Raw genomic sequence first — 26,091 nt, 5'->3', positions numbered from 1 at the left:
ATATTTTTCTTGACATTAATGTTTTTCGGACTTTAAATTTTATTAAGTTTTCAAAATTTTATCCAAAAACATTTATAAGTGTTAGCGGTTTTAACCATTGTTTTCCATATTTGGTCTCCTACTTAATGTGATAATATTATTATGGCTATTTATTACTATTTTGATTTTTTGCAATATTGCCATTAATAATAATAATAATAATAATAATAATAATAATAATAATAATAATATTATTATTATTATTATTAACTGAGTTATGGAGAGTGATTTTGAATCAATTTAGTAATTTTGGAAAAACATATTTTCTAGGCAATTGACTTTTGCCATTAATTCCATAATTCATTTAGTTCTTTGGATGAGATAACAGCTTATCGATACCATTCCAATAGAACAGGAACTACAATACAAATAGAGGAATAGTTCTACGGAAATAAGTCCTATCTAATAGGAAAGCCACAGAAGACTAAACTATTACAAAGACTAATGAATAATATAGTAAAAGGTAACAATATAAAAATATTACTAGCTAACACACCCCCTCAAGCTTAAGGGTGGTAAGCAACCACATTGAGCTTGTCCCGAAGAGCTGAAAACCGCGGACCTGGCAGTGGTTTGGTGAAAATATCGGCTAACTGATCCTTCGTAGAGACGAAATTGACTAACAAGTCTCCTGACGCGACCTTGTCCCGCACAAAGTGAAAGTCAATCTCGACGTGTTTGGTCCGGGCATGAAAGACAGGATTCGCACATAGATATGTTGCCCCCAAATTATCGCACCATAGAGTCGGAGGCTCACCAGTGTGTAGGCCAAGTTCCTTAAGCAACGAAACAACCCAAGTCACCTCCGCAGCCACATCTGCGAGGGCCTTGTACTCAGCTTCAGTCGAGGATCGTGCAACGCTGTTTCCTGGATAGCCATGAAATCAGATTTTGGCCTAAGAACACTGCATATCCACCTGTGCTTTTCCTATCAAGCGGACACCCTGCCCAATCCGAGTCAGAGAAGGCGTGAATCGTCGCTGAATCTGAGACCTTAATGAGAAGACCATAGTGCAGAGTACCCTTAATGTAACGCAACACCCTCTTTGCCAAGGCCCAGTGATCCGTAGTCGGTGAGTGCATGAACTGGCATAACCGGTTCACAGCATACGAGAGATCCGGCCTGGTGATAGTCAGATACTGTAGGGCTCCAACTATACGGCGGTACTGTGTCGAGTTTTCATGTGGAGTGACAGTCGAGGATACAGGCTGAGTTACTGCGGCTGGAGTGGCCAACGGCTTGCAATCCGACATACCCGCTCGAGTTAGAATGTCATGCATGTACCTGCGCTGTGACATCATGAGACCGTCGGGAGTACATATAGTTTCAATGCCGAGGAAAAAACCAGGGGTGCCGAGGTCCCGTATCTTAAAAGTTGTGGACAGACGCTGTAGTAAAGCGGTAATGAGCGTGGGGTCATTACCCATCATAATAATGTCATCGACGTATACAAGAAGGTATACTCGGGAATCAGCAGCGGAGTAGTGAAAAAGCGAGACATCTGTTTTCGAAGATGAGAACCCGGCGGACAGTAAATAATCATGTAGTCTTTTAAACCACGCCCGAGGGGCTTGTTTAAGACCATATAACGACCGCTGTAAGTGGCAAACATGATCTGGATGAGTCGGGTCTTCATACCCCGGAGGTTGCTTCATATACACTGTTTCGGCCAGATGTCCGTTTAGGAAGGCATTGTGGACATCAAGTTGCCTTAAAGTCCAATTACGGGAGATAGCCAGTGAAAATAGAAGTCGGACTGTTGTCGGCTTGACGACAGGGCTAAAAGTATCAAAGAAGTCTTCGCCCGCTACCTGGTTGAACCCCTTCGCAACCAGGCGAGCTTTGTAACGTTCAATAGAACCATCAGCAGTCCGCTTGGTGCGGAAGACCCACTTGCAACCAATAATGTTCATATCCGGTTTAGGAGACACTAGAGTCCATGTGTTATTGTGTAACAACGCATTGAACTCTTGGTCCATAGCGTCACGCCACTCTGGATGGCCCACTGCTTGAGAGTAGCAAGTGGGATCAGTAGTCACAGTTAATGCTTGTAACTCTTCACCTGTACCACGAGTCATATGCCGTAGTCTCATGACATGGCCTCGATCCCGAGGCTCAGTTCGTGTGACCCGCTTCCGTCGAGTAGCGGCCCGAACCGGGCCTTCAATAGTTAAAGGCGCGGGTTCTTGAGCCAATGGTGTGGGACTCGGAGAACGCTGTATAACCGGATCAACAACAGCCATGGACTCCACTTGAGTTACCACCGGGCTAGATGCCCAAGGCAGGGCAGGTAACATAGATACTGAGTTGTCTTGTTCTATCAAGTCTGCAAAAGGAAACACAGTTTCGTCAAACCGTACATGACGGCAGATATATACTTTCCCACTCGTTGGATCCATGCATCTATAGCCCCTAAAGGACGAGGGATACCCTAGGAAGACACAGGGTGTCAAGCGATAATCCATCTTATGCCGATTGTATGGCCTAAGATAAGGAAAACACCGACACCCGAAGACGCGAAGGAAAGTGTATGGTGGTGTAGTTTTGTAGAGACGACTGTATGGACTTTCATTGTTTAGGACAGTAGTGGGTAAGTAGTTGATTAATGTTGTGGCTGTTTCAAAGGCGTAGTCCCAATATTTTTGGGGAACAGAGCCTTCGGCTAGTAGCGACAGACCTGTTTCAACTATGTGTCGATTTTTGCGTTCAACGCGGCCATTTTGTTCGTGCGTGTACGCACATGATTGACGATGCACAATGCCCAATTTTTCAAAGATAAGATGCAGTTTGCGGTATTCACCGCCTAAATCAGACTGAACACACTTGATAGAACGCGAAAATTGGCGTTCTACCGTGACTCGAAACGACTCGAAACAGTTATATATATCAGATTTTACCCGTAAGGGATAAAACCAAGTAAAACGCGAGTAATCGTCTACAAAGAGCAGAAAATACCGAAATCCACTAGTAGAGGTTACATGTGCCGGACCCCATATGTCCGTAAAAATTAAATCTAACACATTTGCACTAGAAGATGTAACTCTATTTATAGGGAATCTAGAGGATTTGCCGAGTTGGCACGATGTACATAACTCAGCTGACTTTGTATTATTAGGCAAAACTGGGCACGACTTTAGAACTTGATTTTGGACATGTGCATGTGGATGCCCCAACCTGCGGTGCCAAATGACTGGAGTGGTGCGGGATGTGAGGAAGGCATAATGAGACGAAGGAACAGGAAGCTTGTACAAGCCGCCTTCCGTAGGACCTTTAAGCAGAACTGCCCGGGAGAGTGAATCCTTCACAATGAAACAATCTTTGTGAAATTCAAAATAAACAGGATTATCATTTGTTAAACGATAAACAGACATTAACGGGACAGATAACTGAGGAACACATAATACGTTAGACAGATTTAGTGTTTTCGAAACTTTAGACATAGATGCTATAGAGGCATGACCAATTCGTGAGATTGTCAAACCTGCGCCATTACCAACACGCAGGACATCCCCACCATTATATTCATCCGACTGCGATAGCATAGACGCATCGGGTGTAGCATGTGTCGTGGCCCCCGTATCCGGGTACCAGCCTGCGGCATTCGAACCTGCGGCAGATTCATCACCTGGAACGGCCATATTGGCTTGTGGCGCGGGCTGTGGAGCATAACGCTTGAAACAATACAGGGCTGTATGCCCCTGTGCTCGGCATATTTGGCATCGTGGACCGCGGCCACCATTGCGCCCACGGCCACTTCCACCTCCTCTGCCGCGACCCGGATTGCCGGAACTGCCGCGACCTGCGTTCTGCCCGCCTGAGTTGCGTCCGGAATTGCGGCCACGCCCGGCATAAAAAGCAGCCGGAGCAGCGGAATTATGGTCGGCCGCCGCTGGATAATCCTCCACAAGCAAGAATTCCTGCGCCCGGAGGTAGTCCGCGATTTGCGGGATTGTGACTGGAGTGCCGGCAGCGGTTAAGGACGACGCCATGGATCGGTACTCCGGCCGTAGCCCCCTCAGAACAAACATGTTTTGCTCATCGAGACTGATTGGCCGGCCAGCATGCGCAAGGTCCTCGACTAGTAACTGCGCACGTCCTAAGTATTCGGCAGTGCTACTGCCACCTTGCCGAAGTGCGTGGAATTGCCCGAGTAATCCTAGGCATCTCGCACGAGTGGAGCTCCCAAGGGCAGTGTTGATGGAGTCCCAAACAGCTTTGGATGTTGACTGCCCGACTGCGAGATGCATCACCTCATCCGAGAGGGATGAGATGAGAAGAGATAGCAGAGTTTGATCCTGCTTAACCCACGCCTTATAGGCTGGGTTCGGGACCATGGTGGTTGTCGATGTCGTGGACTGACCAGTCGCCGGGGAAGCATCGATCAACGACGGAGGGCACGGGAAATCACCGGTGATGTATCCCATGAGTTCTTGACCGTTCAAAAAAGGCACAAGTTGAGTGCGCCAAAACAAAAAGTTACGGTAAGTGAGTTTCATTGAAACGAAATGGTGGGCGCTGTTTAGGGGGTTTTGGGCTGGGGACGAAGATGGAGTGCCATCAACGGACGTCGTGCGCTCAGAGGAGGCAGACATGGCGGACGCCGAGGGAGAGAAACGAAAGGGAAAAAGAATCGGTGGTGGTGGTGGAGAGAGAAACCCAAACCCGGTCTAACTGATACCAGATGAGATAACAGCTTATCGATACCATTCCAATAGAACAGGAACTACAATACAAATAGAGGAATAGTTCTACGGAAATAAGTCCTATCTAATAGGAAAGCCACAGAAGACTAAACTATTACAAAGACTAATGAATAATATAGTAAAAGGTAACAATATAAAAATATTACTAGCTAACACTTTGAATTATGACTGCCCATATTTGGTTAAGTATGAATAAATGAATATTTGGTTTAAATTCATATTTTTTAGTTGCTTCATACTCTTTAGATTGTTTTATGCATTCGATCACATTAAGTGCGTAATATTAAGTTTAATTATGCAATTAGGGTTTGTGAGATTTTGATTTACAAATTATAGCATATCCTTTTGGTGTGATATTGTTTGAATTTGTAAATTCAGTTATTTCTCATGAATTTGATCTTTATGCATTAAAACATTTTACCATGGGCTTACAGTTTAAAATTTTAAAGTATATATCCAGTACATTATTATTCAAAATGTTGGGTCTCTTTTGATTTGGACTCATTGGTGTTTGAATATTAAATTTATACTTTGAAATCTCATATTGTAAATTGCTTTAAGTTATGCAATTTATTTGGAATATATGAGTTTAATGCTTAATTTATGCATATTTGTCCTACGCATAATCTTCTGTTTTTTTAAATTATGCAATTTTATTATGCCTTTAGCAATGCATAAATTTAGGATGGAATTATACTAGTTCCTATTTAAGTTGGACTCATGCATAAACTTTAGTTGCGGTAGTGTCTGAATTTAAGCACGTTTAGTCCGCTATTTTTAGTTCACCATTTAAGCTTTAATCATAGGTGAACCATACAGTTTACTGGTGTATACCCTACAGTTTTAGGTTCATACCCCCAAACAGTTATACATTAAGTATATATGAATCGGGGAGACATACTATTTTTAATGGCCATGACTTAAGAACATCTTGAGCCACTAGTCTCCTTAAATTGATACTCTATTTAAGGAATTGATTTTCAGTGAGACTTAGTCTCTAACCACCTTTCCTTGGAGTATATTTAGATTTTCCCATTACAATCTGGTATAATCTGTTTGTCAAAATTTTAATTATTCCTTGCCAATGTGATTTGATTTCGATTCATTAAAGAATAGCCAAAGCATCTTTAATTTACTGAAGTCTTAAGTTTTCAATCTTGGTTAATTAAGGAATAGCTACAGCATATTCAGCTACCTAAGATTATTAACTTTTAATCACATAAAGTTTAGGCAAGAATATGATAATTGTCTAGTGATCTTATAATTTTAATTTGGTTTGGGAGTAGCCACAGCATCCTTAATCTGTTAAAATTATATATTAAGCGGTTTATTTTGATCACATAAAGTTTTGGACATATCATTTGTGATTAATTGTATGTAATATGATGGAATTTAGCCCACAGGCAATTTCGTTATATTTGTATAATTAATCAGGATGAAATACTGGACTACGGTCATAATTTAGCCCACAGGCAATTATGTATCGGAATGTAGTTTAGTAGTTTTGTCAGTGATGATAGAAATAAATCAATTTATTTACTTTATGGTTATTTGTAAATAATTTCCAATTCTATCATGAAGTTTAGTTGTATGATGTAAACTTTAGATCATATTTCTTAATTTGCCCACAGAGATTAAGAAAAGGAACATGATCTCTTAAGTTTTTTATCATAATGATAGCAATGAATCTTATTGACTAAAACTTTAATCTACAGGCAAGTTTTATATCATTTGATTCTTCAACTCATTTGATAATGGTTTCATCATAAATAAATTTTTCAGTTGGATCTAATTGAGTAAAACTTTAGCCCACATGCAAGTTTTATGTCACTAGATTCTTCTGGCTCTTTAGCAATTGTGAAAAATATTATCATAAGGGTTTCTTAATTGGATTTAATAGAATTAAAACTTTAGTCCACAGGCAAGTTTTATGTCAATAAATCCCTCAACCCATTAGATAATAATTTTATCACAATTCTTAGAATTTCTAAATTTAGTTCAATTATAATTCTAAGTTTCATGGTTTGCATTGGAAAAACATGTTTTTCAGTCACTTTCCAAAATTTAGCAACTTCTATTAATTAATCCACGAATCTTGATCGGTTCTTCGGACTAACTGTAGTAAGTTACGTGATTTGACATACATCTTTTGGATTCCATTAATAAAAAATGTATCTTTTGAGCCAAATTTTAAACTTGGTTTTGAAAGATGTATTTTATTTCTTTTAGTATGTCCAACTATGGTGGGGAAATATATCTTCATTATTTCGTTGGACTTTAATTGGAACCAAAAATTGATTATTTAGTATGTCCAACTAATGGTGGGGAATTATGTCTTCATTTGTTAGTTGGTCAATAAATCAATTATGAGTACGTATATTATTAAGTTCACTTTATTAATTTCGCTGAAGAATATTTTAATTAGTGGGGGTAATCATTTAGAAAAAGATCATTAAGATGCTCCACTAAAGTTTATGGGTTTAATTGGCTTCATACATCCTAAATTTGATTGTATGTCAAACAATAAGTCCAAAATATTTCACAAATATTAATCTTGTATTTGTTCATATAAATTCATAATATAAGTTCAAATTATTGAACATTTGGTTGTGCAACATATTTATGAAAATGTTGTAACCAAGGAATTTATTAGAACAAAAACATTTAATTTGTGGTGCACTGTCATTTAATAAATTCTTCTTTGATTAATAGAGTCTTTAGTTTCTTCAAAATTGATCCTGGGTCATTTCAGTTGTAAGGCTCAAAACAATTTTGTGGGACATATAAGTAAAACTCATTATGTTCAGTTCATTTAAAATGGACATTGAAGTTATTTGGGAAGTTGTGGTGTATGATTAAGATTCCAAATTTATGGACTTAGATCTTTGGTTTATTGTCTAAGTTTTTGGAATGTTTCTGTGACTTGACTATCTTTTTGCTATTTTTGATGAGTGGGAGTGACAGACGTGTCAACTCCAAGCTCTTAGCTGTTAGAGATAGTACTTAAAGTTAACTTATAAAGAAGTCATGGAATATAGTTAGCATTATGCTAACATGAAGAGATCTCTACTTAAGGCATGCTTATAAAGCTTTAGAGATCATACAGTGTACTCTTTTGTACAATTTGGATGTGTTTTCTCCTTCAGTTGTGCACATAATGTATTTTGAGAAATATCCCTTAAGGTACCGAGAATAAACATAGGGTTTGTTCATTAAGGACCTAAGTTGGAGAATTAAAATGCATGTGACCATAATGGATACTATTCTGATTAAATAGAGGACATATCACTATGATTCGTGTGTTTTGTTCTTTGATGAAGGTTGTGCTAGTACTTGCACCAAGTGGGAGAATGTAAGATTTTCCCTAATAATATATATTATATATTATATATTAGGGCCTTAATTAAGTGGTGCAAGTTGACTAGGCTTATTAAGTGGTCTGGTTGGACTTAATAACTAGTAGTTGTTAGTCAACCAAACTCTGTGCCTAATATAATCCTGGATTGATGGGATACAGGATGTTGGATGTTAGCACATTGTACTCAGACTGCTCAGTAGATACCAATACACCATCTAGGGTTCTGAGTCAGGTCTGAGGCAAAACATGGCTAACGGTCTACCGTTAAGAGGCAACACAACAGGAACATCAACTGGAGATCAACACGGTTACGCTTCCGCTCTCATACGAGGTCAGGTTTCCCGTATACTAATATTCAGTATAGTTAGATTATTGTATATCTAACACTGGTCACCGCAACAAGCTGGTGACGACCTCGTTCTTGGTCATTTGGGTTATGACGTCCATGGGCATCATCATCACCATTGTCACAAAACATGTAATTAACACAAAACAAAGAAAACAACAGGCTATATCCTATATGCATGTTGATAATAATTAAGTAATAATCAGCAACCTGTATGAGAGGCAGATTAGATATTTTATTCACTACAAAACAAAGCAAAGAACTGCTAACCTGGCTACGTTTATGCTCATCCAATTGTTTGGCGGTGCTGAGCTTGTTCGAGAAGGAACCTAAAGATAAGCATGGTGTAAAAAAGACCTCAATTCCGAAAGAGAAAATGAAATTTATTAATATCAAGTTTCATGGCTCAAGAAAGTCGAACTTACCTGCATCCCATTCATGAAAATAGGATTTAACTACCCAAACTGAAGAGGGAAGGACTTAGATCCATCTCCTGGGGCTATAAACCATGAAAAGACACATGAATATCTACAGGAAGCTAGAACTTGAATCAAATAAAAAAAAATTAAAAAAAAATAACCTTTAGAAGTGCCTGGTGCATTAGGGTCTGGACCAACAGAGGAATTGGAGGCCGGCAGCGAAGAGGAGAAAGAGATCGGAGAAGAAGCGAGAAGGAGGTTGGAGAAGAGGAGAACGAAGCCAGGAGGAGTTTTGAATAACATGAAATGACGCTTTTGTCCCTTTTATTTAATGAGTTAAAATTTTCTGGTCACATTTGGCCGGTAATTTGAGCGGCGTGACCAAAATTGATAAGAATTACATAGTCAAGGTATTAAATTAACATTTTTAAAAGTCAAGTGTTACAATTAACACAACTACAATAGTCAGTGGACCAAAATTGAAATTTTCTCTTAAAAAATATTTGAAAATGAAAATTTTATTCGTAAAGTAAATAACATTAACCAGTAAATTTTTTTAATATCGCATTTATAATTTTTAAAACATGCGTTTAGAAACCTGGAAAATGACTTCCGAAAAATGTTTTCCGAGTTTTCAATGTTTGGCAAGAAGGGGGAAAATGATGTCAATGGAAAATGATACATTAGTCAAAGGAAAATATGTATGTTTTGGGAGAAAATAGCTTTCCCTTGGCATGTTTTAACTCATAAACATTGGCATGTTTTACAAAAACATTTTAGTACTTTGATTTAGAAATAAGTAATTCTACATGTACTATGGTTCTATACTTTTTTTTTTTTTTCTGAAAACATACTTTCATTTTTACTCCTTAATATATAGCATGCTTTGATTGCTTAATATAAAAGGGGTCATTATTTTTCTCAATTACTTTTTTTCTTCTACCAATAAATTTTGAACACTTAGGGGGCGTTTGGTTCATGAAATCTTGGATTATCCCAAGTAATAGAATTACCTCCGGAAAAGGTAATGTGAGATTTTGGAAATATAAGATTATCTTATGTGTTTGGTTTGGATTGTGGAATGTAATATTACTTCCTTCTTCTTCTTCTTCTTATTATTATTATTATTATTATTATTATTATTATTATTATTATTATTTGTTAACAAGGGCAAAGTTGGAATAATTCAAGGTAATCTAAGATTACCTAAGAAAATGGGGGGTAATCACATTACCTTGAAACATTACCGCCACATCAGCTTTCATGTAATATAACACTACCAGGTAATCTCATAACTTGAACCAAATAAGATAATATAACATTACCGGACTCAGATTACCTAGGTAATCTAAGATGACCTGAACCAAACGCCCCCTTAAGACTTAAGAGCATCTTTGGTTGGATGAAAAAAGTTTTCCTTCAATTTGAGGGAAATGAAATTTTCTTTCCGTTTGGTTCATTAAAAATTTTTCCACTGAAAAATATTTTCCTTAATTTTGAGGAAAAAGTTTTCTAAGGAGAGGGGGTGATATTTTGTTTTCCATAGATGTAGGAAAGAAAGTAATGGTTGAACAATTTTACCTTTATTACTTTCATTATCATTCCTATTTTTTTTTATTATCATTACTATTGTGTAGTGACATTTTAGTCTTTATATTAGTTATTATACCTTAACATTTCAACCCTAACCAAACAATAGAATCAATATTTCAATAATTTTTTTCATGAAATTTCAGTTATATTTCCTCTCAAATAGTTTTCACGGATTAAACAACTTTTAATGAGAGTAAAAGTTAGAAATACGGAGTATGTTTTTGGAGTGCAAGTAGTTTAAAAAAAAAAAATTACATAAGAATTTGTGGAATCACATGCGTGTCAGTGAAGGAAAAGTCGTTTCATTGTGATTGGTGCAAGTACAATTTACCCAACATACTCTCTCCACGTGTCAGGCTTTTAAAATTCTCACGGAAATATCACAATAATAATGGGTTTGGACGGTAGAGATCTGCTTTATTGTATTCACTGCTCTTACGTCACACCACCTTAACGTGTCCATCTCTGCCCTGGACGGTGACGGTCACTTGCCCCCCACCTTCTCTCCTCCCTCTATTTCATTCCCACCCACCCACCCCCTCCCGGGACCTCTCATTTCAATTCTTCTGGAGTTTAATCCTTCTGGTTTGAAGAAAGATTCGAGGTTGAAGTTTTTTTATTTTTTTGTGTTTGTTCTTCAATGGCTGCCGTGCGAGGATGCGAAACGAAGACTAGTACTCCGGTTGAGCCCAGTTCTGAGGCCGCCAGACGCCGCCGCATGGAAATTCACCGGTTCCGATTGCTCGCCTCCGACACCGCCATGGCGCCGCCGCCGCTCGACGGCGGATTGAAGAGGCAAAGAGCTCCCTCGCCGCCGGAGACGAGTGTGAAGCGACGAAAGGCTTATGACGAGAAAGTTCAGAGGAGTGAACAAAATCTTATCGAGAGAACAGAGGCTGAGGATCGGCCGGAAGCCGAGCGGGATTTTGGTTCGGATTGTCCGAAATTCGGCATGACGTCAGTGTGTGGACGGAGAAGAGATATGGAAGATGCGGTTGCAGCTCATCCCTGTTTTAGCCGGAAAACCCTAGAAAATTCTAGGAATATGCACTTTTTCGGCGTGTACGATGGCCATGGTTGCTCGCACGTAAGTTTTCCCCACACATCAAAACCACCCAACTTTCTGTAACCTTAAATTTGCTAATCTGGACCTCTGGTTTCTCGCAGGTTGCGATGAGGTGCAGAGATCGGATGCACCAGATAGTGAGAGACGAGATGGAGAAAGGAGACTCCACGTGGCAGGAGATTATGTCCCGGAGCTTCTCTAAAATGGATCAGGAAATCACCGAGCTGTCTAACGGAGCCGCCGCTGTCGCCGTCCCAAGCTCCGTTTGCCGGTGCGAGTTCCAGACTCCCCAGTGTGACGCTGTCGGATCCACCGCCGTCGCCGCCGTTGTGACACCAGACCATATTATCGTATCCAACTGCGGCGACTCCCGCGCTGTTCTTTGCCGGAATGGCGTCGCTATCCCCCTCTCCGTCGACCACAAGGTACCCCCCTATCTAACGTATCAATTAACTTTACAGGAAGTAAATTATTTTTTTTTTTAGTATACTAGGTAAATTTTGGATTATAATCCTAGCGGGTAAATGCTCCTAAGGAAATAAATTACAACTTTATAGTTACAATTTGACAAATTTAGTATGCATTGGATGAATTTCGTGTTCTAATTCTAGTTAGTAAAAAATTATAAAGCAGTAAATCAACATTTAAAATCATAAAAGCCCTCAATGCTCCTGTGGCCCGACCGAGCACGTGAGGGGAAGTAAATTATGATAACCATATGTAATTGTGTATAAGGATATGTTCATTTTGGACAAAATCTCTATATTGTCATTGTTAAATTTTGAATTTTGATCGTTTCTTGTAAATACTGTCTATTGCCATTGAATTAAGTCCGTGCTGGCTGAACCTATCCTTAATTCAATAGGCCATAATTGAATTTGGAGCATTGATGATACTAAACTAATTATTCGACTAACTCAGCTAGAATTGTCGAAAAGTAAACTATTTTGCATTTATTAAATTATGTTAAAATTTTGTGTTGTAGCCTGATCGGCCGGATGAACTGAACCGGATTGAAGAAGCCGGCGGTCGTGTTATATACTGGGATGGACCCAGAGTTCTCGGAGTCCTGGCAATGTCTCGAGCCATCGGTGCGTTTATTTACACTCATTTTTCTTTTCTTTTTCATATCCTTTTTTCCCTTTTTCTTGGCCTAATGATTGTTGTAAACGTTCGGTGGTTTTTTCAGGTGACAATTATTTGAAGCCGTACGTTATATCGGAGCCGGAGATAACGATTACGAAAAGGACGGCGGAGGACGAGTTTCTGATACTCGCAAGCGATGGGCTTTGGGATGTCGTGTCGAACGAGACAGCCTGCGGCGTTGCCCGCATGTGTCTCCAGCACAGGAAACCTCCGTCGCCGTTGCCGTTGTCAGGAAATGACGTCTCCGTGACGCCATCCTCCGGGGAGAGCTCCGACAAGGCCTGCTCTGATGCCTCAATCCTATTGACGAAGCTGGCGTTGGCACGACACACCGCTGATAACGTTAGCGTTGTTGTCGTGGATTTGATAAACGATTTATAATTAATTAATTATAGATTTTTATGTATATTTATTTTCCAATTTTTTAGTGAGGGATAGAAAGTGTAAATAGGTGCAAATTCGTGGGCAATTGTTTTTTCCCATGATTACAAATCATTAAAACTTTGTCAAACCTCATATAAGTTGAGGAAGTCAAACATTTCCGGATTGCAATCATACAATCTTGGACTCTTGGTTGATTAAGTTATTGAGGTTTTCTTCTTCTTTTTTCTATGAACATTGTGCTTTGACCAATATGGAATTGAGTTTCTTATCAAATCTCACTAAGTAAATTAACTTGTTCATTTATTGTGTCACATTTTATATGTCAAATTTGATGGATGAGAATTGAGTCAAATTAATTATAATTTATTTTTTTTTTGTATTTAATTTAGTGTTAGTATACAATATTATATATGTGAAAATTACTGCAAAAGAACTATTAATATAAAAATTTACATTTTAAATTATTAAAATGTTAAGGAAAACAATTGAAAAAATAAAAGTTTGTTTGACTAATAAATAGTAACAGAAAATGTAAAAATAAAACAGAGTAAACAGAACAGAAACATAAAGGACTATAAGGAGTCAAGCTTATTATTGTTTTTTCTTTTCACCAACCGATATGGGTAAGGGCTTTGACATATATTCATGCCCAATGAGTCAGGTTCAATTTTTAATGTAAAATTAAATTACGGAGTTATAAAATAAATACTCCGTAATTTGTAATGAGGTTACAGTGGGATGAAAGAAACAATATGAGATGATGTAACAGTAATTAGTGTAAGACCATTTAATTAGGGTCAGATTTATTGTTATTAATAAATCCAACTTGATAAGATATCGGTACAATCTAGTAGAAGCTATACAACCTTGCGTGTTTGACATGTTAAGATATTTTAATTTGATAACGAATAAGGGATGAGGTTCTAAGTAATGGAAGTATCCATTCTATCGGCAGATACAATTAATGAGTGAACACAAATAGCTTAGGAAAAACATTATTAAACATGTAGATGTGACATTATATTGTCCCTAAAATAAATCCTAATTAAGGTGGTTCATGGGCGGTACTTGTCGTGATTATGACTGCAAATTCAACCATTTGCTAATGCGATGATAACATTTGTTATATGGAAAAAAAAAAAAAAAAAAATGAACGGCGGAAAGCATAAAGCATCCTGCGAAAAGCGACGTTTGTTTGGTCTAAAAGTTTGGACGGAAATAATTTAATCCGATGATTAATTAGCGCCATAAAGTATTATTATTATGGTCTAATACTAAATTAGTTTTCATTAATTACTTTATTATTATCAATAATGTTGGGGTGACACGATTGCTCCATTTAAGTATTTCAATTCGAGAATAAAAAATTAGCAAATTGCAGTGTTATTAGTTAGGAAAGAACACGTTAGGGGACAGTGATTATTCTTCTTTTTAGTAGTGGTTGGACTACATTGTGTTTTATATCAAAGGAATAACAAAGACTAGTCTATGGTTCGAAATAATGTGTTTTATTTATTTATTTATTTCTTTGGAGACATAAGAATTATGAGATTCGGTACTTTCGTTGTTCTGTTCATAATTATTTTTGAATTTATAATATTGTTTGTGTTAGATACTGAGTAACTTAATACTTATATATGATGAACCAAAACATGCAATGTAGAAAATAAATTCTTTAAATTTGAAGAAAATAAATTCATCAATATTTTTAGATATTTTATTTTTCATTTTTTTAAAATAAATATATAACATGAATTCATATATTGACTTCACATATCTTATTTCTTACTGAACCAAATAATGAAATAAATATTTTAAATTATTTTTTATTTGAATCCAATGTCTTCTTAACTTTTTTCATAAACCAAACAAGTTGTAAGGGTATAACTCAATAACTGAAAATACAACTCTGTATTTTTTTCCATATTCTTTTTACAATTTGTTGTTTAAATTACTTACATGGATGTCATGTATGATGCATGTCACCAAAAATTTGTCATATTGTAAATCTTGTAAGGACTATCAACTGTTTATTGATAAAATGAGTTGAAATGCAAATATTGTAAAGTTGGAGTGTTTATTTAAAAATAAATAAAATTGGGAGTTCAATTATACTTTTCAAAAAGAAAAGGAATAAAGTACAAATAAGACACTGAACTATATGGGAAACAACAATTAAGTCATCAAACTCAAATAACCCTCAAATAAGTCATTGAACTCGGAAAAAAAAAAAAGAACAAATAAGCCATTGAACTCAGAAAAAAATAGCAATTAACATTTTGGTAACTCTAAGTTTTTGTTGACTGAATTGTCAAATATTTATCTTATTTACGCTTCTTTTATTATAATCCACTTACATAGTAATATATTTTAAAATAATTATAATCAAAATAGTTTTGTCTTGTCGATATTTAATTAATTTATTTAATTATTATTATTTTTTCACTGGATCTTCTGTTTACAAAATAGTAAAAATAAATAAATTAGATCTAAGACAAGACAAAACTATTTTGATTATAATTAATTTAAAATATGTTACTATGTAGAAGGATTATAATAAAAAGAACGTAAATAAAATAAACATTTGTAAATCTAGTCCGTAAAAACCCAATAGTTATGCTGTGGAACAGTGTTTACCATGAGCATGGTGAACATGGGATAGATCCATAATAATTATGGATCTACAACATAAAAATTATGGATCTCCATAATTTCTATACTGTAGATTCAGAATTTCTATAACGTACTGTAGATTCATAATTTCTATACTGTAGATTCATAATTTCTATAGCATAGAAATTATGGATCTACCCCTATGTTCACCATGCGCATGGTGAACACGTTTCCACGGCATAATATGCGGTAAAAACCTGGGAGTTAACATGTTAAAAATGTTAATTGCTCTTTTTTCCTGGGTTCAATGGCTTATTTTGAGGTTATTTGAGTTTGGTGGCTTAATTGCTCTTTCCCAAATAATTTAGTGACTTATTTGTACTTTAGTCCAAAAGAAAATTAGAGATTGATTTGATCCTTAGGGGGGTGTATTCAATCATGACTTTTGCAGAGTTTTAAAGACTTTTAAAATGATAGATCTTAATAAACTTTAATTGACTATCATAGAATCGTTTAAAACTTTTTAAAATTTTATAAGACTCTATAAAAGTCTATATAAAAAACATTCATAGACTTTTATCAACTTTTTATTTTAAAAAGTGTACAAAAGTCATTAGAATTCTAAATTGAATACATCCTTACAAACTTTCAATGATTTTGATTTTTATCATTTATATAATTTTCTTACAAAACATTTATAATATATCATAAAATTTTCTTATTATATAGTTCTTCACCCACATCAACATTATTATTTATCTCCATAGTATGTAGGTTGAGACTTATATGCTAATTACTTATATATATTATTAATAAACATAAAAAAAATTATTTCATTAGAAATTCATAACAATATTAATAATAAAATTTATAATAAAAGAAGTGATCAAATAAAATATTTAAAAATATAATTACAAGTTGGATAAAATAAAATAAAAATTAAATATTTATAATATATACATATATATATATATATATATATATAATTATACTTGATATATTGCTAGGCATCACGCAAAGAACTATTATTTGCAATAAGAGACTCCGAACAACAAGAAGGTGCTACTGTTTGCAACCCCAAATTGCTGTTGCGAACAGTAGTTCGCTATTCCTGGGAACTTGTTAAAAATAGGAAAAAATATATATTACGAATATAAACATAAAAAAAAATCAAAATATATAAGTATTTATATGAATATTATGAAACATATACTAAAATTTGGTGATGAAAATTTTGCTTTGTTACGTTCGTGTATTTAGGGAGAATTAGAGAAAGTTAGGGATAAAAAATTCATTGAAAAAATAAAAATCAATATAAACAAGCAATAATGAAGTAAAAATAATATTATTTCGAATTTTTAGAGGAAGATTGTAAAGATTAGGAGAGAGAAAAAATTGGTAGAGTTTTAGGTATGAGGAAAATATGGGATAATGAAGAAAAAAATAATTTTATTAAATTTAGATAGGTTTATAAAGTTTAAATAGGGAGAAAATTAGAGTTTAAGTAGAGAGAAAACATTCAAAGTTGTTAGAAAGAAAATTTTGAAATCTTGGGGTTGATGGTTGGATTTCAACTATTTATATTTGAGAAGGAAAAGTTTACAAAAGTCTTAAAATTAAAAAGTCTACAAAAGTTCATAACTTTTTGAATACCACATGACTTTTAAAGACTCTATAAAAGTCTTAATCGAATATCACACGACTTTTAAAGACTCTTTAAAAATCTTGATTGAATACCGCCTGACTTTTAAAGACTCTCTAAAAGTTTGAATTGAATACCCCCAAACTTTTAAAGTTCATAAAAGTCTTTAAAACTCTATGAAAGTCATGATTGAATACACCCCCCTTAATTATTTATTTTTCAAAGTTTTAAGAGAAAATTGTAATTTATGTTACTCACAAATATGTCAATTATTAATGTCACCCATGAATTATTAGTAATGTAAATATTGCCTCTTGATTTTTAAAATATGATATATATTGTCACTCTCCTAATAGGAAGAAGGAGAAACATTATTTTTGGTGGAAAAAGAACAAATGATAATTAAAAAAAAAATTGAAAAATAAAAAACGTGACCTTCAAACAAGGAAAACGACGAATAATTACATTTACACTACTTATAATTTAAAAGAGGAACAATATATGTCATGTTTTAAAAATTGAGAAAAAATATTTACATCATTAATAATCATGAATGACATTGATTATTGACATATTTGTAAAAGATATAAATTACAAATTTTCCAAGTTTTAATATCAAACCAAACGGCACCTTACTTGAAAAATAAAAGACAAGTCCAATAACATGGGTGGGCCCATCAAATTTAAGGCACAGTCAACTCATGTTGTCATGCAGATGCAGACCCTTGGCTTACGGTAAGAGCATCCACACTTGTGGATATTGTGGGGAGAATTCAGAATTAAATCTTCCCTTCATGAGATAATAGCTAGTGTGGACATGAGATAATTGAAAAATAATCTCCCTGCAAATGTAGGGAGATTGTCAGAAAAAAAAAAAAAAAAAAAAAAAAAAAAAAAAAAAAAAAAAAGAAGAAGAAGCAAGGCTGTGCGCGTTCGCGCACAGCCTTGGGCAAAAGCCGGGCGCGTGCACTGCACGCGCCCGGAGGCGCGTCAGGCGCGCCTGACGTGTCTGACTACTTTCTTTTTTTTTAATTTTCTTTTTTGTTTTGTTTTTTCTTTTTTTTTTCTCTCCTCTCCCACACTCTCTTTCCTAATCACTCTTACATTATCTCCCCATTCTTCCCAACCAATGTGGATGCTCTAAGTCGTCTGGCAGTTAGCATGAGAATGCTGTCACGTCAAAAATTTTGCATTTTCGTTTGCTTTCACAACTTAACACCAAATTGTATATTTTCACACACAATTAACTTAATTCAAACCCTCAAAGTTCGTGATTAGGAACAAATCTAAAGTAAAATTTATGATCCAATTGGAACACTGGATTATGTTGGAAAATTCTATTTACACCACCTTATTTACTATTTATATTACTTATTTAATAAGTGTAATAGTTTTATAAGTGGTGCAAATAAAAAAAAATATTATTTGCACTATTTTTATTAAATGTAGTCAAACATTATATATTTTTTCAAAAATATTTATTATTTATTTTTAGAGAAAATGACACTTTTTCTCCCTGAGTTATATACATATAGCACTTTTTTCCCCTCAATTATTTAGGTAAGCACATTAATTCCCTCAATTATTCTAAAAGTGGTGCTTTTTCCCCCTGATATATTAAATTGACATTTGTATCCTTAAAGTAAACATTTTATTTATTTTACTTCTCCAACAAATTATTGCGTATACATAGGGATGACCACGGTTCTGTTTGAACTGAACCGGACACTAAAGCAATCGAATTAAAAGTATCCGGTTATGATTCAGATTTAAAACCCAATATTTAGATGTCAATTTATTAAAATTATGTATAAAAAATTTGAATCTTGAACCGTAAACCGGCGGTTCCGGATCCGGTTCGCGATTTTGAACTCTCTTTATTTTAAAATTTTAGTTTTTATTTTAAAATAGTCTAAATTCAACAATAAAGGTATTTTATTTTTTTTGTTCGGAACATGAACAGTCCGTTCCGGTTCACGATTTTAATAAACTCTAAATATCGGGTTTCGATTCAAAATTGTAATTGAAATATTTCGGTTTGGTTGCTATAGTGTTTGTTTGGTTTGAACCAAATTATGGTCATAATTTGTTGGAGAAAAAAAATAAATGAATTATTTATTTTAAGGGTAAATATGTCCATTTAACATTTCAGGGGGAAAAATAGCTACTTCAATAATTCAGGGGGGGGGGGGGAATGCTATAGGTATATAACTCAGGGGGAAAAAGTGCCATTTTCCTTTATTTTTATTAAACAATTGAAATATTAATTAAAAAATAGTAAAACCCCTCGCCCTATCCGATGAGAAGGCAGCTCAGTGAGTCGCTTTCTCACCGGAGAAGGCGACCCAGGTAGTCTTCTATCTGGGTTGTTGTGAGAAGGCGACCCAAGTAGCCTTCTATATGGGTTGTCTTCTCCGGTGAGAAGGCAACAGTAAAACCCCTCGCCTTCCTTATTCAATATGTCCCTCCGTTTATCAAACTAGTATTTGAATCCGTGCGATGCACGGTTATTAAGATTGACCACATAATATTACAATATAATAGTAATATTAAAATACGAATGGAAATATTGAAAATAAAAATAAATGAACAACACTAATAAATAACAAATTGTTTAAGATATTACAAATTGTTGAAATTTTTTTATATACGATATTTTTAGTCGTATTTATAGCTTTTCTATTATTTCAACATATCTGTTATAAAGTATTTATGAATAATGTGGACATTATGAGTAGCTTTTGTAACAGTTGTAACGCTCATATTTATATCTATCATTTACTGCTTTCCGTTACAAATGTATTATATATATCTCTTCCTTGTACTCAAATGAGGAGTTGATATAATGGAATCTTTACTCCTCTTTCACCGATATCTCTTGTTCTATATTTTACTTTTATCTTTTATACTATTGATACAAATGCTACAACCCACCGGTTAGGATAGGAGCTAAAGGCCAACGGGCACAAACAACATTACAACACGTTATCGGCACGCTCAACTTCTGGTGAACGGTATGCTAATTATAATCTGGAAATATCATGCATAATTCTATTCTGGAAATTTAGTCAATCTATTTGATGTTTATATGCTTTTGGATATTATTTGATATGGAATATGTTTATGCCTAATATATATTCAAATTCATACCAGTTTTATATATATAAGGGGATGCAAAACATTCTGTACATATATGTTTTCTGTATGCATTCAAGAGATAATTCATGTTTTTTGCAAACATCCTCTTTAACATTTGTATTATACAGTTCAGTTTTTCTAAAACAAAACAAAAATTGTTTTTGTCGTTTCATCCGGTGGGTTAAAACCTTTGGCCATTATTCACCATGGCCAAGGCGCAGCTGTGTTGTCGCTGGAATCTGGTAGATTTCCGGTGGAGCAACCGGTGGATTCACTTCCTCACCGCCAACCCCCGGAAACAAATAATCAAGGGCTTTGATCAGAAACGATCTTGATAGCCGGCTATGAAAATCAAAACAATTGTATTTAAACGATCGAAAAATTTCAAAAATTGCCACTAATATGCAGCAATATCCGTATGTTTTTCGAAAAAATGAAAAACAAAAACCTGTTTTGGCTGTTTTTTTTTGCCGCCGTTATCCGCCTTCGATCTATATCTCGGGTCGTCGTAGCTCGGTCGGAGAAGGCAGGCGGCGGCGCTTGGGCGGAGGACGACAAGCGACAGATCTCCAGAGGTTTGACGGCAGCGTCGCCGACGGCCAGCTTCGTCCGGTGGTGTCGATGGTGGTGCTGCTTGATGGCGGCGACGCTCCTCCGCGAGGTTGCCGCTACCGTTCATGATCTTCCAGCTCAGGGAGGCTGTGGCGACGGTGGATCCCGATCTGCCACCATCTTTCCATCTCCGATCTGCGTTGTGGGGACGGTGGCGCCGGTTTGCAACGGCGACGGCGCCGTTATGCGATCATCCGGCAGAGGGCCGCGGCATGGTGCTTCTGCAGTTAACGGTAGCGACCGATGGTGATGACATTTGCATCCGCATCTCTCTCCCTCTCTCACACGTTTTTTCCGTTTTATTAAGCTGCTGCGTTTTGAATGATGATGAAGGAGCTTGTTTGTGCCCGTTGGCCTTTAGCTCCTAACCGGTGGATTGTAGCATTTGTATCAATAATATAAAAGATAAAAGTAAAATATAGAACAAGAGATATGGGTGAAGGAGGAGTAAAGATTCCATTATACCAACTACTCATTTGAGTACAAGGAAGAGATATATATAATACATTTGTAATGGAAAGCAGTAAATGATAGATATAAATATGAGCGTTACAACTGTTACAAAAGCTACTCATAATGTCCACATTATTAAGAAATACTTTATAACACTCCCCCTTGGACATTATGTATCCATGACCTTGCCTCGTTAAAAACTTGCTAGGAAAACCCTGTGGGAAAAACCTAGACAAGAAAATAGTACAAGGTATATAGATGGTATATTTGAATACATTCATGCCTCGTTAAAAAACTTCACTAGGAAAACCACGTGGGAAAAACCTAGTTGAAGAAAAGAGTACATGATATTTGCAGAATCATATATGGTACGGGTTGCCTCATTAAAAACCATAACTTAAGAAAACCCTGTGGGAAAAACTTAGTTTAAGGGAAAAAGAGTACAAACTTCAGGGCATAATCTTCAGGATTTCGGGGTTCGTCTATTTAAGTATTTATATATTTGCAACACCTCAATTGACATTACTATATCATACTCGTGCCTCGTTAAAAACCACACTAGAAAAACCCATTGGGAAAAACCTAGTGAGGAAAAGAGTACATGGTATGTATATGCTACAAAAATTATAATTATTAGTCCTTTTAAGACCCAATCTACAGGATTGATTCGAGTGAATATACACGCTGCAAAAAGTGCAACTATTAGTCCTTTTAAGACCCAATCTACAGGATTAATCAATCTACAAGATTGACTCGAGTGAATGTACTTCTCGTCTCCCCCTGAAGATAACAATCTTCAAATTCTACATTGTTTAAAGTAAAATCATTGTTTCAAAAGAGAAGGGATATGGTACAATCTTCAGGATTGTCATTAGAATTTATCAAGGGATGTGGTACAATCTTCAGGATTGTCATTAGATTTTATCATATTTTCTCATGATCATCTGGACCAATAAAAATTATTTATAGTTTATATTGTGTTGCTCCCCCTAAATATAATAATTTTCTTTACCTACGCATATCAATCTTATGCATATTTTGTAGGTGTACATTTGCTAACTTGTCACTGGAGCAAATCTTTTGGACAAATATTTTATCACTCTTCTGGAGTTTATATCATGAAACCTATATACGTTCATTTGTCCAAGTATGATGACTTCATGTCAAAAAGCATCAATATGAATATTTGTACCTTGACTTGCTATTCCTAATCTCATCGCATAACTTAACAGTCGCTATAACCAAGCGAGAACATAATAGAGTAATGATGAGATGAAAATGTACAAAGCACATCTACAAGAACAAGTATTATTCTTTAGGCTTAAGATGCTTTAAAGCTTAAATTGATTTATAATATATCAATTCAAGTCATGACATTTAACAGAATGCCAATATTCAAATGACTTCTCGAAAGACATATTTTATACCGTAAGGATATTAATGGATATTATTTAACATCATTTCCTTTTCTTTCTAGGAGAATCACCAAATCGCTCTTTACAAAAAATACGCGAATTTGGAAATTTTCGGTCTCAAAGAAAAGGTAAAAAAAATGACGTTTTGAAGCAGCGGACTTCTGGTCCTGAAGTATCCTTTTAGGTAAAAATGGTCTTTATCTACTTCGGGAGATTATTTGGACATAGACTAAATAGTATGTAAAATTTCTTTTAAGGAAATGCTCGATCTACAGGTCGATGTAATACTTGATTCTCCATCTCCAATAAGCCCCTTAATAAGTACCTACTGGTACATATTCATTTCTATAATTTCCTATTTTAAGAGGAAATTACTCAATCAATTGCTTCACTATTTTAAGTTTGAGTAAAGCAATTGTACTTCAACAACAAACGTGTTGTGATATTTATTCTCTTTCATTTTTGAGAATTATAAATCCATCAAGGATTTTCATATAAACATTAGTGTCTAATGACCCATAATTTCTAGGTCATGACTTTAATAAGCTGCATATCTAGAATTATTCTGCCAATCATGTAGCGGAACTTTTAATAATATTTATCATGGGAGAGTATACTTGATTCTGGGTTTCTGCGTGAACCCTTAGGCTACAGACTCGCTTTATATCTCACCACATTATCATTCTTGTTTTCCTTCATACAAACACCATTTATAAACCTACAGGGTTAATACTTCAATGGTGTACAAAAGGAATATATTAGCGAGTTGAGATGTATATGCCTTTAATTGCTCTCTCTATATATTAATCAACCTAGGCGCTTCTGGCACCTAGTTCTGGATCCAGATTGTCATATAATATGAGCAATTTGAAGGCAACTGTGTTGTCGACAACTTATAATATTTTCAAGAATTTCTCCCATATATATAAAAGTAATTTTTAAAGTTAACCAGATTATAGCCATTTCCCAATGATATTTATATCTGGTTGTTCCGCAACCCAGTATTATGTATATTTGGTGCACCTTATAAATTTACTGGGTTTTCTCGTCTTCTGGACGATCGTTATAAAGATATAACTTTTTTTTTAAGATTTTCAAGAGCTCTAAGATTTTCAAGAGTGACATAAATTCTTTACTAGATCTAGTTGATTCTTTATTTTTCTATCCCAATGAATCTCCCGCGCTTCTGGCGTCAAGGAGTATTGATAGATATATATGGTCCAATTTTGGGGAATATGTATGGGACCTAGTCACTCTTTTTATGAAAAAGATTATTTGGCAGATATGTTTGATTTCTTTCTGAACTTCCAGTTCAGTCTAATTGGTACGTGGATTTAATTTTTGAAGATCATTTCATGAAATTTCTCGGCATTCCATTTCAATTTTGATCATATCTCCCCCTAATGCCGTGAACCGATCTTCATGCAGTCAGCGTATCAATCGCGTCTCTCTCAGGGGCTTTAAATATTGGAGACAATAGATGGAGGTTTAGATGGATACGCTATGGTGGTTATGTAATAGATTGGACTGCATTCATAAGAATAGAAACGCAGATTTGGGAAATGTTTTTTTTTGAAAACCACGTATTAGATGTAAGGGGAATAAGGATATGCAGTGTGCCGAAAATTTTAGCATAAATATAGAATTTCCCCACCAAGTATCCGGCACATTGAAAAGTTGAAAAATAATGGTTTAGTAATAACCCATAACTTTATTAATTAGCTAAACCATTTGGGTATGAGCATAAGGTACTTGATACTCCGCCTTAATGTTTAATGTCATATAATAATCGTCGAAAAAGGACGAAGTTCATAGGATAATCCATAAAATAGGCATTATCCATAAGGTACTAGATCATATATATCCATCTTTTTAGATCATAATGAACGAGTAACATATGTCTACTCATCAGATGAAGGATATTTGATCAAAGTAGGATATTTGATCGGATGAAGGCATTTCAATTTATAAAAAAATTGAAGGAGTAACAGTGAAGCTCTACCGGAACCCACAAAGGAAACCTTATCAATAATTGCAGGAAGAAGTTAGATGTTTGTATAAAGATCTTCCAAAATAAAACATCACTGAAATGATGTTGAATGAAAAAGTAGGTCATCAATATAACCAACAAGAGCGTTTGCTTCAGGCAAGGCAACTTGATTGGATTCAACATTGTGATGTTCATTTAGGTTTCAACAAAATGCTTCGAGATGTGGCACGCACGTGATCGGTGCCTTTTTAACCAACAATTGAAGCATATTTGCTGTTGGGCCAGAATTATGATCATATGAAGCAACGTTCTTTTCATTAAGGGTATATGAGTGCTTTTTTATTTTTATTTTTAAACAAGTACCCTTAGGTAGTATGAGTGACGCTCTTCTGGAGCCCACAATAGAAAACATTTATCAAATGGAAGGAAGAAGTTAGAGGTTTGTAGATAATGATCAAACCTTGAGCTCGTGTTTCAGTAGATCAACATTATTACCAACAAGAGTGTTTGCTTCAGGCAATGCAGCATAGTTGGATTCAACCTTTTGCTTCTCATTATCGTGATTTTATAATCTGTTGGTAGTTTTCAACAAAATGCTTCGGGGTGTGGCACGTACTTGATCAGTGCCCTGTACACCCGCACTTGAAGCATACTCGTTGTTGGGCCAGAGGTCAAATTGTATGAAAGTGGTTGTCCTCGACGAGTTGGATCATATTGCTGTGTATTATGGTTTCGGGAGTTACTGTTGCCACCTTTGCCTTGATTCCTATCTCGACCTCTTCCTCGGCCCCTCTTGGTGTTGCATGAATGAGCAACATTGTGTGCTTCGGGCACAGGTGCAGAGTTAAATTGGGACACAATTTTGTGTGAAGCCAAATTATAATCAGTCACTGACTTTAGAAATCTTGAAATCTCAAGTTAAGTCAATCAAATTGTGTCTAAAGAAGGGCTAGGAATATTTGCTAGTTAAAGCTATCCTTCAGGGATTTTTATAAGGCAAAGGAATCTTTTTTCAGAAAGGTATTCATTTTTCAGGTCATGGTTCATATGGTGGCGAGGAAAAAGAAAAATTAAGGCTTTTAGCTTTCCAAGCCTCATCGCTCGTGGACTTCTAAGTAATTGCTCCCGTTGAAACCAAGCTCAGTGAATTCACACTCGATGATAGCAGCCAAG

The 26,091-nt window shown here is 35.5% G+C and overlaps 1 protein-coding gene and 1 long non-coding RNA gene across 2 annotated transcripts; one reads left to right on the top strand and one right to left on the bottom strand.

The window, feature by feature from the left end:
* Nucleotides 1-10,971: 10,971 nt before the first annotated feature.
* Nucleotides 10,972-13,280, top strand: LOC109153851 (protein phosphatase 2C 37-like). The gene is made up of 4 exons (XM_019301741.1): nucleotides 10,972-11,546; nucleotides 11,627-11,950; nucleotides 12,511-12,616; nucleotides 12,715-13,280. The coding sequence occupies exons 1-4, from the start codon at nucleotides 11,100-11,102 to the stop codon at nucleotides 13,050-13,052; spliced, it is 1,215 nt and encodes a 404-aa protein (XP_019157286.1). The 5' UTR covers nucleotides 10,972-11,099; the 3' UTR covers nucleotides 13,053-13,280.
* LOC109153852 lies at nucleotides 11,962-25,630 on the bottom strand. Its single transcript, XR_002049617.1, has 3 exons — nucleotides 25,620-25,630; nucleotides 15,209-15,212; nucleotides 11,962-12,425 (listed from the first exon to the last, which is right to left on the bottom strand). It is a non-coding gene; the product is annotated as an uncharacterized LOC109153852 (long non-coding RNA).
* Nucleotides 25,631-26,091: the final 461 nt, after the last annotated feature.

The sequence above is a fragment of the Ipomoea nil genome, unplaced genomic scaffold (assembly GCF_001879475.1).
Source record: "Ipomoea nil cultivar Tokyo-kokei standard unplaced genomic scaffold, Asagao_1.1 scaffold2545, whole genome shotgun sequence".
NCBI lineage: Eukaryota > Viridiplantae > Streptophyta > Magnoliopsida > Solanales > Convolvulaceae > Ipomoea > Ipomoea nil.
Note: the sequence above shows the minus strand (reverse complement) of the source record. Positions and strands in the feature narration are given on the sequence as shown.

Bases quoted from the DNA above. Each gene is read 5' to 3' on its own strand.
- LOC109153851 (XM_019301741.1), top strand. From the start codon at position 11,100: ATGGCTGCCGTGCGAGGATGCGAAACGAAGACTAGTACTCCGGTTGAG. The intron at 11,951-12,510 runs GTACCCCCCTAT...TTTGTGTTGTAG, and splicing joins CCCTCTCCGTCGACCACAAG to CCTGATCGGCCGGATGAACT. The intron at 12,617-12,714 runs GTGCGTTTATTT...TGGTTTTTTCAG, and splicing joins GGCAATGTCTCGAGCCATCG to GTGACAATTATTTGAAGCCG.